This window comes from Dryas octopetala, chromosome 9, assembly GCF_963921425.1.
Source record: "Dryas octopetala chromosome 9, drDryOcto1.1, whole genome shotgun sequence".
Classification (NCBI taxonomy): Eukaryota; Viridiplantae; Streptophyta; class Magnoliopsida; order Rosales; family Rosaceae; genus Dryas; species Dryas octopetala.
The window spans coordinates 1782183-1795740 of NC_141374.1; the positions used below are offsets into that span (position 1 = coordinate 1782183).

Consider the following 13558-nt stretch of genomic DNA (forward strand, 5'->3'; position numbering starts at 1 on the left):
ACTCTTCTGTAGCTTCACAGTCAACTGCCCAACTGCTAACTCGATATGTAGGCAATCAGACCACATCCGAACTTCAGGTATGATCTCTAAAACCTCCGCTGATTGGCACTGATCATCTGAGATCAGTTTGGATTGAATTCATGATAGTTTCATGAGAATTGTTGAACACTTGCACAAATGCACACCACATGTTTGATGAAATGATTGAATAAACTACTGTGAACTTCTTGATTTGCTTCCTTCACCAATTTCGATCCTTTAAGCCTTTAAATCATCTATTTTTATCCAAAACCTTGCTAAGGACGAATGCCTACAAAATCTAAACAAAACACATAAAAACAACTAATTTTATATGAAAACTAAACAATAAAGATAGATTAAATATATAAAATATGACACTACTACAAAATTGTCGATATATATCAGTCGTGGACTGATATCTAATTGGGTAGCCATCCGATATAGCGAGTCGTGATATCTAATGTTCATATTTTATATATCAGTTTTAAACTGATATGTAAACATTGTTTATATATCCTTTTTTTTTTTTCAACCTGATGTCCTAAATAAAAAATGGATATCCTATTTGATATTATTTCTGATATCTATAAAATCCGAGTATCAATGGTTCTAGTCAATAGATATCGTATTTAATATTAATACTGACATATAACCCAGTATCAATATCAGGTTTGAGGTAGAGTATAATATAAAATCATGATATCAATATCAGATCTATGGTAGAATCTGATATATATATATATATATAATCTTGATATCAATATCAGGTATGGAATAGATCCTGATATCTAAACATTGTTTTTATATCAGATCTGAGAAAGAATCTGATATCAAAGCGTTATAAAATATCAATTATTAATCCAAAATTTATATCGTTTAGTATGTCGGTTTCACAAAAGAAAATTGGAATACAACTTGCTATATCAGTTTTTTTTTCACCTAAAAAATGATATTAATACATAAATTTAAGCCTGTACATAAATTTAGCCATAAATTTGTGCAGCCATAAAATCTTCCATTTTCATTCCATATATTTCAATAATTAATCACCAATAACAATATTCAAAGCTGCCTACAAATATCCAACAAGATAACCATATATATTTTTTGTTTTGTAGAGGTCTAAACATACCACCAGCCTAATAACTAGGCAATATTGCCTAAACCCTACTTGTTAAGACCTTTACAAAACCAAAACAAGTTGTAATTAATGTACCAAATGCTACCCACATGTACAAAATAGCATGGCAGCACCTAGCCTAATTAATCTGCAAATCAGCACTATGTCTAGCAAGCTAGCTAGTTCTATCTTCAATTCTGCCATCTTTTACAAAATATTCATGGCAGCATGTATGATCTAATTAAAAGCACCAAATCTTCAATCTTCTTTTATGCTTTAAAAAAAATGAGCATGCACGACAGCTTTCTTCTATCCATAAAAAAGACAAAACGCACACCACCTACCAATTAACTTGTCGATCTAAAGATAATTGTTCAGAATCTCCCCATTCCACATGCACCTCATCTATTTGATCTTGTGTGTATCCGCTTCGCTTGGTCTTCATATTGGACCACTGAAACATCAAAGGAACATATATTCTTAAATTTAATCACAAATTCATTGATCTCATAAGTTCCATATACTGAATACATGCATTCCTTATTAATCTCAATTTTCAAATAAACATGCATATGCATAAAGAATAAAAGCAAGTCAGAGTAGTTGAATGGAACTACACAGCACTACAAAATGAGTTGTTGCCTAACAACCCTCCCATTTTCCTGCTTCATGCATATGTGTGCTTTTAAGAAAATTGCTTATCCTTGAAAAGAGACCTTACTATAAGAAAAACACCAAATCTTTGTCCCTGTAGCTGCAACCCTGTTTAATTCAAATTAATAATATATAGTAATAATATGACACAAAGCACCAGAGGTTCTCATAGGTTCTCCACTCTAACTCTCACATTTCAAATCTCTTTCTCTGAAACATCAAAGATAGTTTCTCCAAGTTGAACTTAGTCAAAAATTTGGGCATGCATGCATACGTATACATTGTTTATTGAACCACTTAAAGGACAAAAAGCAGATCAGATTATTCAATTGCATATATTACAAACCATACTTTAAGTATTTAATCCAAATGCATGAATAATACAAACGCAATACAATCTTGGGCCATATATGTTTTTTATTAATTGGAAATCTGACTTTGGTCGCATAACCAAGGTTGGCATCCTCAATAATTTCCTTCATGTACTGCATCACATAGTAACCACACTCAATACCACTAGGTTGCTTTGGACACTATGCATGATCCGAAAAAATGGCACACACGGTTAATATTCAAGCCATATGCATACGTGGACTTGTCAGACAAATAAAATTAAGGTTAATGACATTAAAGATCGAGGACTTACGAATAGATGCCTCCACTGGGGCGTTTTCTTATTTGTCCTACCCCGTGAGTCCATTAAAGTAACTAATAGCACTTAATCAACAAAAATTGAAACTTTTAAAGTGCCTTCAAATTGAACAACTTGACTGCAGATAACTTGCTGTAATTATGACAATGTGGGTATAAGGGTCTCTCTCCTTCCTCAACAAACTTCATAAACTCATCCGAATTCTCATTGAAATTATCAAATGCACATTTGTACATGTTGATTGTTTCAGACCCAAATACATCATGTTCTGACTCCACAAATGTAGGGGCAGCACACTCACCATGCCATATTCAATTATTATATCGCTTGTCTATACCATTAAAGTAAAGATGCTCCCTTACTATCTTAATAATAAACTTACTCAAGTTCCCACATTTCACACAAGGACAATGAATGTACTTATGATTGGTAGCATTCCCTAATGCAAATGTCAAAAAATCCTCAACTCCCACCTCATACTCCTTAGTCATCCTATCAGCATGCATCCAGGTTTTATCCATTGCCCTTACTTGTCGATATTAACTTCACATAGACAATAGCCAATTCAATATTAATGTGCAGTCAAATTAAAATGCAAATTTCTCACCTAGCCTCTTATGAAACAAATACTCATTAATACATTTTAATTTTACCCTAAGAGACAAACATTCATGTACTGCAATTTACATATAAGATTCAAAACATATATGTTATATATGGAAAACAAAAAGCTCATAAGAGACCCTAGAGGGACAACCTATTATTCCTAAAACTCAGCAAGTGTACCATACATAAATCTACACTAGCCACTTTATTGTTCCCCCAATTTTTTTCAAATAAAAAACTTATATGCATACTAGGACAGCTCTTATGTCATATTTACAAGCACAAGCTTAAAATGAAAAGACCAAAATTGAACAACAGCATGAATGTGATCGAAGTACATAATTAAGAAATATACCTAGGTTAGCAATTCCTTATGTGTAAAAAGGGCTGCTGGTTATGTCTTCTAATACGAACAAAGTAAACCTGAAAAATCAAATGCACAAACTTCTCCTTGAAAGGTATCAACCAAGTGTCCTTCAAATAGTCAATAACTCCAGGAACCCAACCGAACTTAGATTCAATCTGCTGTAAGTCTCTTAAATACACATCTTCTGACGTTGAATTTACCAAGGAATACCATGAACTATAAAACTTATCCCAATCATCCTTGGTTCCAAACTTTTTCTTGCAATTTGCCATCACATTTTTGCTAATGTGCCACCTACACAATAAATGTCTAGCAGTAGGAAAAACTGCAGAGATTGCATTCATGAGTGCTAGATCTCGGTCTGTGACAATCACACCAGGAAGACAATCATCGCTGAGTAACGACCTCAATCTAGTCAAAGCCCAAATGTAATTGTCTTCCTTCTCATAACTAATGTAAGCAAATGCAACTGAGAAAGTCATGTCTGTGGATGTGACCCCAACAATCTCAAAGAGTGGCAGACGGTACCTATTAGTCTTATACGTGCAATCCATGATCAATACATGTGGAAATGCACGTAAGAGATCAACACAACCTGGGTGGCTCCAAAACAAATCAGTCACAATATCATCACCACCAGAACATCTATGCCACTCAAAGTATTTGTGTTCAGATAACTTACTTAGCAAACACTGCATTTCAGTTTTTCCAGCCTTCTCTTTCACCCTATTGCGGTGTCTTACATTGTATATTGTTTTGATTGTTGTTGTATTCGAATAATCCATTTCCTTCAAGATGGTCAGAATCTGCTTCGGTTTCACTAAACTCTTAGACATATCCACCAATAAAGAACTCTCTGTTTCAGATAATCTCCCCACAAATGAGTGTCCTTCACCAGTAACTAAAACTCTATGGTTATGCACTCCACATACCACACTTAGCATCCATTCATCCTCATTACCAGTTTGCACACCCTTTAATGAGAAGGGGCATCCACATCTTTTTGTAGTAGAGTCCCTACCATCCTTAGGACGTTTTACTATACAACTATCAGCATCATACTTGGATGGCCTATGGTGACCACTTCGTTCGCAACCAAGGAACACTCTAGCTTTCTTCTTCCCCACCCCTGCTGTATTAGACCTCATTATGACAATGACTATGTTGTTCGTCCTTCCTTGTGCACGTGCCCAGCTAACCAATGCATCCCTCGAATGAAATATCTACACATATGAAATTTACATTATTCACATTTCAACTACATTTGCAACATATATTTCCCAAATAACAAATTCATACATCGTTTGTTGTGAATTCATTACTATAGTCACGTGAGTATTCGGTCAAAACCTTGGCCTCGACCTCGGCCCCAATGTAGTCCTCAACCTTGCTGTTTCGAGTAGAAGCACCACCATATTGCTCAGTCGGTTCATCATCCTACACATAAAACATGAAAATAATGTCAAAACAGTACGTTCGGTAGAAGGTTACCGAACTTAATGAATCTGTTCGGTAGAAGCTTACCGAACGAAATCATATTGTTCGGTAGTAATCTACCGAACCAATAATCTTAGTTCGACAGTTGACTACCGAACAATATCGATTTTTGTAAACAAAATACTTCATTCGACAGATGTCTTCCGAATATATGTACAATGTTCGGCATGTGTCTGTCGAAATTTATAAGTTCATTCGGCAAACAGTCACCGAATGGATTTTTTAAAATTTTTTTGTAATTTTCATTCGGCAGCTAACCACCGAATATGTTAGTTATGTTCGGTAGTCATATGTCGAACAATGCAGAAACGTTCGGTACTGGTTCGCCGAATGAACCGCGAACAGGAAATGAAAAAGACGAAAAAAAACTCAAAAAATTACGATCATACCTCGTCGGAAGGCGAATACGGGACGAGTGAAGGCTCCATTCATGAAAATGAAGACTTATTTGGCAAAATGGGTAAACACTTTCAATGAGGAAAAATGAAAACTTAGGGTTTAATGGAGGAAAAATGAAGAGAAGAGGTTATGAGAGGAGGGGGTGTGCAATGAGAGTATTTTGGCTGAGGTTTAAGAGTGTTGGGTGGGGTGTGTAAGAGTGTTGGGATGAGTGTGTAAGGAGAGTTTTTTTTTTTTCAAATAATAAAGGTTGTCCTTTTTGGTCTTTTCTCTTTGTGTCAATTAAGTAATTTCACAAATTAGGATGTTAGGGGTGTGCAAAGAGAAAAATAGGAGTGTGCAAATAGCAGCTCCCATTCTTTATTCGCTAAGGATATCTCAAGTGGACCTTGAAGTTGGGCCTTGGACCTGGGCTAGTATTTCCTTTAGGGTCAACTTAAGCCTTCTAAAATTCATGGTATAAACAGTGTCAAACTCTTGTTTTATGTTTATGTGAGTTGTAAATATTAGTTCTATTGTAATTAATTAGGTTCCCTGTGTACGTAAATAAGGCTGAGTTGTACTTTCTTTATTCTTATTGATTATGTACTTACTCATATAAATTATTTCCTATAAATACCCCCATATAAAGAAGAATACATATCAGAATATTACCCTAAAACACCTTTATTTTGACATGGTATAACAGCAAAGTTTTAGTTGAGTGCTTATGGCTCTTGCTATTGACGGCTAATTATTAGTTGTTTTTCGCTATTTGTTGGCTACCCATATCATCATTTGTGGCGATTTTTGATGTGTGATTCTTTGCTAATGGATTATGCACCTATTTCTTTGGTAAAGTCTGGTACGTTTAATTATGCTAGCTCTAAGTGTTTGTGCTTCTACTTTTGATAGTGCATGATAATAGAAACATGCGCTATAAATCATAAGACTTGTGACCCTAAACAATTTGACAGGTACTCTGTCTCACCGGCCACTCTCCCAAGATATGTATTACTAATGCTAATTAATGGTATTCTTCTCCATTCAATTGAAGAAGTTCTATATCTCTCACTCCATCTTTATTTTTGTAATAATTAAATTTACGTTTGTTTAGTTAATAACATTTATATAATTAAATAATCTCCAATTTGATTAATTTTTTGCATAAATAATCTTTAAATAATAATTAAAAAAATTAGAATTTAATCCTTCTAACATTTCTTATTTAGAAAAAAACCTTATGACTTTTTTTTTTGCCAAATAAAGTCCTTATTTTACTATTAAAAGTCCTTTGACCATTGTCTTATTAAAAAAATATGTCATTATTTTTATTTTTTAAAGTTATAAGGTATGAGTTCACCTCATACCTTCCTAGGGTATAAAATGAGATTTGTGGAGGTTGTATGTTAGGTTTTAACTCTGAGATTTTCGACAGAGTTAAAACCTAATATAAAACCGACAAATCAGGACTTTAGAAGAAATAAAAATGCACTGCCGAATACTCGAAAATAACTACCAAAGACTCAACACCTGGTATGAGTGAAAAAATGGAAACTAATATATTAATATTATGCAATATGAAATAATTACAATATTATTAAATTTTAGTTAAAATTTTAAAAGTTATAATGCTTTATTCTAAATTGTTAAATTAAAGTAACTAAATAAAAATTTTCTTTAAAAAAAAAAAAATTAGATAGCATTCCTCTATTAATATTGTTTTCGTGAAATTAGCGTGTGGAATTTGCAGTTTTGCATCATCATCGAGGCGTGCCGCCGAGAGTGATGATAGCGTCCAATGAGTGGAAATGATGACTCTGAATGGATTCACTTCTTCTCTATCCTTTTTGCTCTTTTGTTTTGAAGCTGGCGAAAAGAGACTGAAAAGCCCAAAAGGCCCCTCCGCGAGTCCGTTGCTATATCATCACTACTGCTATGCTCACTGACTGACACTGCGTTGGTCCCTACTACATGAAGAATCTGGTCATCACTCACCATCATTGCTCCCACTACCTTACCATTTCGCCAACTGTTAATTGCCCCACTACTTTTCTTAATCAACATGCACCTCCTTTTTCCTTCGTTTCACACCCCAAAGCCTATATAAGCACACAATCATCTTGGCCAAAAAAAAAAAAGCACACAATCATCGATCAGTTTATGCAAATTTACTGCTTTGTATTTAATCTTGTATTTAATCTAATCAAAATTCATGTAGTTTGTTTAACTTGTACCAAGATTCATTTAGTTTGGTCCAAGTTGTATCAAGATTTGTTTATTTTTTATTGTACCAATTTTATTCATGTAATTGCATAACACGTATGATTTGATGTCGCATTTAACATTTTTAATTATGTTAATTTATCCAATGGAAATAGCACATTACGCTTAGACAAAAAAAAAAAATAGCACACAACGTTGATTAATTAGTAGTGGTATTTTATCTATGAGTTCTTGTTCAAGTAACATTAAAACATGTGGGCAAGTGAAACCAGTAGCAAATCCTGAATTCAAATCTTATTATTTGTTTAAAAAAAAAAAAACGGACTATGTATAGATAAAAGAACTTATCTTAGTTAAAGTTACTTCTGAATTAAGGAGGTGGGTCTGTTTAATTAATGGGAAAAAAAGGTTTTTAGTCTCAGTGTTTTACCTTGAAAAATAAATTTTGTTCATATGGTTTCAAAAGTCCACATTTGGTTTTTGTATTTTATATTATTTGCAATATAAGGACAATTTTAACAAATTCAAATTTTCAATTTTTGTTTGAAAATTAAATTGAAGGTTAATTACATACATGATTTTTTATCATTTTTTTTGTAAAACTTGCAAATTTATACAAGTCATTAGTTTTAATTTTTTCAAAAAAATCATCTTTGTTATAAAATGTCCTAAAATTACAAACAATACAAAACACATGGACCAAATACGAAATTTTAAAACCACATAAACCAAATATGTTTTTAACTTTTTAGAGTAAAACACATAGCTAGACTAAAAATGTTTTTTTTTTTTTTTTTCTGGAGGGATTGTATTTGGTAAGCAAGCATTTTCATACAATCCGGACGGTTCTGCAAAATAAGATAAAAGACATGCAAATGCAATGATGCCCATGACCATGCATGTTCAACTTTAAGCCTTCAACCACAACTTGATCTAGCAATTATCTCCCGAATCACCTCTTTATCATGTTTAGCCTTAAGAAGGAGCTAGGCCTTGCTTTAAGTAAAAGATATTGACCTCTACTATTATTATTGTAGAATGAAAAAGTCAAAACCAAATTCCGTGCACAAAGTAATTGGCTCACACCATCTTTGATATTTTCACATATATACCGTTGAGTGCCCAGACATTTATATAGTTTATATTTTAGTAGATCAATGAGTTGCACTCTAAAAAAGTAGATATCATGTAGCCTGCAAATGAACCATGATGAGGAATTCAGTTCTAGTACTGAAATATTTATTATACATATATCATAATCTTTACTTTGTCCACATCTGACATGGCGTCACATATCCTCAAGTCATGAAAGGTTTTCCTATTTTTCTCAGGCTAGGAATTGTGGACCATATAAATATAATGGCATTCCCGGCCTTAAACCATCGATCGGCACCCACTTTGCATCATCTCCAATTTCTAAGCTTAGCAACAAAATCAGATTCATGCTTCTAGTTCATTATTATATGTCGTAGGACCTTGTTCATTTGTTTTAGATGACATTCTTTTTTTATGTAAAGGAATATCGTGAGAATGTGGAGTGTTGTTTCACAGTTAAAAAGTATAATTTTGCCTAGTAGTTTATAAGGATTTGAGCAATATATTCTCTCATTGCCAATTAGTTTTGGATTGGATGCTTAAATTATTCATGGTATCAGAGCAGGTTCACCCACATGTGTTAGGCAAAGCAGTCACACGTGCTCCACGTCATCCAATATAAGTTATCTACGCGTTTGGCTTAAAGTGACGCCACACATGCGGGGTGTGTGAGAATGTAGAGTGTTGTCCCACACTGAAAAAATATAACCTTGTCTAGTACCTTATAAAGGTTTAAACTATTCCTCTCATTACCAATTAATTTTAGGTTAGATGCTCAAATTCTTCATATATACAGTTACATATTTTATTGAATTATTAGTACTACACTATATATAAATAATTAACAAGTACATTATAAATCATGCATGTAGCGTGTATGCTAGCTAGGAATGTAAGCAAAGCATGTAACATGGGAACCACCAAAACTGTGACCCGGCCTGAATTAAAAAACTAGCTTTTTATTCAGGGGGTGTATTAGTATAATAAGGAGTTAGTTTGTGTATCTTAAAAAATATGTGTGGACAAAAAACATAATAAATTCATGACACCTTTTAAGTATGTGGGATAGAAATGTGGGTGGAATGAAATTCAGTAACCCTTTTATTTTTTTATTTTTTCATTTTTTCTGAGAAAAGTAACCCTTTTATTTAAGGCTGAGTAGTTATCGATCGAGATCCTGCAAATCCCTTGTATTACAAGGTTGGTACGTTGTAGGATATATCCTATATGAATGGTACAAGAAATAAGAGGAAGTTAGAGCTTATATATATTGTTTATTGCGTGAGGTTGATGACTTGCTTATACATGCAAATCTTGAATAATATGACTCATGCACTTGTACTCGGTCCAAAAGAAAAAGCCAAAGAAAAAAAGAATCATGCACTTGTACCACTTCAAGATGTCAAATCTTATAAATCAAAACTCATTTTAAATGAAGATATATATGTATATAATTGACTGTTAGTTTAGGAAATTCCAGCAAATTTGAGCTTTTTTGGCCGATCATAGCCATCCACGCATATACCTTGGAGGTAGGCTTCTAGATTGTGCTAGCAAATTCCATTGCAACTGAGTAGTTCAGTGGGTTGTTGGGGATTTTAATGCGGCGTTGGCTTTGCTACTGTTAGTGAATAGTTAAGCAACTAACGCCCTTGTGAGGTGTGCATATATATAGTATACCACACAGCCATATGCATCTCCAATTGTTGAGATGTTGAGAGTGAAATTTGAAAATGGTATATATTCATATATCGAAAAATTTACATATAATGAATGTATATATTTATTTGCATGTAACGAATGTATATACTTTTTAAGTTTTATTATATTTTACTTACTCAAAATTTGAGTTTGATCTCATTTCACCACAAAAAAAAAAAAAATATTGTGTTAATTTATCACCTGAATTAAAAATTTGTTGTAATGTACCACCTTAGACTCATTATATCTAAACTCTTGTTGAAAATAAAAGTATTTTGGTATTTTTAAGTTAGTTTTTATTGTGTCAAAGCGGGTAAAGTGTAAAAAATCATTTTTTCTAACAATATGAATTTGAAAAAGACCAAAATATTCTTATTTTTCACAAAAGTTTAGACAAAATGAGCCAGAGATGGTACATTGTAACAAATTTTTAATTCAGATGTTAATTGGCACAATATTTTTTTTAAGTGGTGAAGTGAGATCGAATCCAAAGTTCAGGTGGATAAAATGTAAAAAAACCTACTTTTTATTTCACAATAAATGATTATATGACTAGCATGTGAGGAGATGTTATGAGAGTATAAATGTATATACTGTTACATATAAGTTTTTCTTATTCATATATGGTATGAGTTTTGGCATGAATATATAGTATAATATGAGAGAATCAAATGTGAGATCTAAATTTTTGTAACAAATTAGAATATATATGTTTTATTTTTAATAAGTGTTTGGTAAATTAAACTTTATAACTTTTATGTTTATAAAAATAATACCAGTATATTAATGAGATTTTAAAATAATAGTATTAAATATACTTTTAAATTACTATGAATTTTGGGTATTTGGAGCTAGTTTTTCCATTGTTTGCCATTTTTGGTCTTTTTTACAATTCTTTATTTATCTTTTTCAAAAAGAACCATTGGATAATTGGATATGGCTCGATTTCCAACTTTCGTTGAAGTTAGACCTAAATCTCCCTTTCACTGGGCCTCAGGAGATAGCCTAATTTTAGTTCAAGTATACTTTTTTCTCTTGTAGGTAATAGGTTCCATTTGATTAATTCATACAATATATGAGTACTTTGAAAATTGGGAAAATTCGAGAAAAATAACGTGATATTATCACCCATTCGTAGTTGAGATGCTACATTCAAAATGTTCCAATTAAAGACTCCACTTTTACTTACGGTTCAATTAAGGATTTACCTTTGTTAAAACATCCGTTAAAAATTGATCATGTGCTTGATTTTTAGGGTTAAATGTGTGAAAGTGAATTTTCTTCTATAAAATAATTTAAAAAATAAAACTAAACTAATTAAACAAATAAAACTAAAACAATTACACAAAAAAAATTAAACTAAAACTAAACCCACCACCTAGCCCTTCCCCTTCCCTTCCCCCCCCCCCCACCACCACCACCACCACCACCACCACCACCACCAATTTGAACTTAAAGATTTGTTTGTAGTTGCTGATATTTCTAACTGCTTATCATGCCCCCGCAAGCTCATGGGTCGTGGACGGACTAGAAGCTTGGACACCAGATTGAAATGTGCAGCAGACAACCCTTTAGTAAAAATATCTGCTACTTGGTCCTGGTTGCAAATATAGTTAACAACAAGTTCTTTTCTAACCATCTTGTCTCGAACATAGTGATAGTCCATTTTAAGATGCTTGGTCCGAGCAGGAAGAATAAGATTGGAGGCCAAAGAGATAGAACTCACATTATCACACCAAATTAGAGGACTTGGGATATGTAGATGTAAATCACAACATAAAGATCGAAATCATAACAATTCAGTGGCAGTATAGGTCAGCTACCTATTCTCCGCTTCGGTATTTGAGCGAGATACTGTTTGCTGAGTCTTAGAGCTCTAAGAAACCAGGTTTGAACCAAGATTGTTGCAGTTCCCACCATTGGAATATCTATGGTCCAGGTCATCGGCATAATTGGCGTCGGAAAAAGCAATAAGTCACGTGGAACCGGCTTTGTAGAAAAACACCATAGTGATGAGTGTTTTTTAGATACCGAAGAATGCGTTTCACAACTTGCCATTGAACATTTGTTGGTTGATCCATGAACTTGTAGATCACTTGGTTCATAGAGAATGCTATGTCGGGCCGGGTGATTGTTAAGTATTGGAGGGCACCCACCACACTTCAATATTGAGACGGATCAGGGAGAGGATCTAGCCCTCCATCATGCAAATTCATCTTTCGTCCGTAAACAGCTGGAGTAGAGATTGATTTAGCATCTTGAAACTTGGTTCTGTGCAACAAGTCTAGAACATATTTTGATTATGTGAGATGTAAGCCACTAGAAGCAAACTCGACTTCAATGCCCAAAAAAAATGCACAAGACTCAAGTCCTCCATAGAGAATAATTTTCCCAATTGAATAATAAGATTAGAAACCTGGAAAAAACTATTTCTTGTAATAAGGATGTCATCAACATAGATAAGTAAAATGATAAACACACCATTTTGTGAAAAAGTAATTAAATAATGAATAATCAGCTTTGGATTCTTCAAATCTTAAATCTTTAAGGTAATTTGAGATTGGAACCAGGCCCTCGGAGCCTGCTTAAGACCATGGAGAGACCATTTCACATTACTGATGCAATGAGGGAACTGCTTGTCAATGAAACCTGCCGGTTGTCACATATACACATTCTCCGTGAGAAAGCCATGGAGGAATGCCTTTTGGACATCGAGTTGGCCGATAGTCCAACGTTTACGGACTTTAAGGCAAGAACAAAATCGAATGTTGGAGTGTTTCATGATTGGACTGAAAGTTTCAGAGTAATCCACCCCTTCTTGCTGGTGAAATCTGTTGGCTACAAGTCGGGCCTTGTAGCGTTCAATCGAGCCGTCGGTAAAATGTCATTAACGTCAGACTTCCTTTTGATTTCACTTGTTTGGGAGGATATTCATAGAGGTCGTGGGTGGAACAAGAACCAAAGTGCCACTCTTTTGGTGTGCATTAAATTATACTCCCATAATATCGCACTACTTGACAAGTTTAATTGCTTGGCTGAAACAAGAAGGCTCAACAAATTGATTAGAAATAATAGCAGTTATATCATACTTAGAATTGGGTTTGTAGAGACCCTGTTTACCACGAGTTAATATGGGATGAGAATTGAGTGGTGGAGTACGATTAAGAGCAACCTGAGAAGGCACTGATTACTAAGGATGTAGTGGTGGACTGTTAGAACTAGGCGCTAGACTCGAAGTGAA

The 13558-nt window shown here is 33.7% G+C and overlaps 1 protein-coding gene across 1 annotated transcript; it reads right to left on the bottom strand.

The window, feature by feature from the left end:
* Positions 1-3413: 3413 nt before the first annotated feature.
* Positions 3414-5345, bottom strand: LOC147273119 (protein FAR1-RELATED SEQUENCE 5-like). Its single transcript, XM_086256727.1, has 3 exons — positions 5307-5345; positions 4771-4857; positions 3414-4643 (listed from the first exon to the last, which is right to left on the bottom strand). The coding sequence occupies exons 1-3, from the start codon at positions 5343-5345 to the stop codon at positions 3414-3416; spliced, it is 1356 nt and encodes a 451-aa protein (XP_086112853.1).
* Between the last annotated feature and the right edge of the window lie 8213 nt (positions 5346-13558).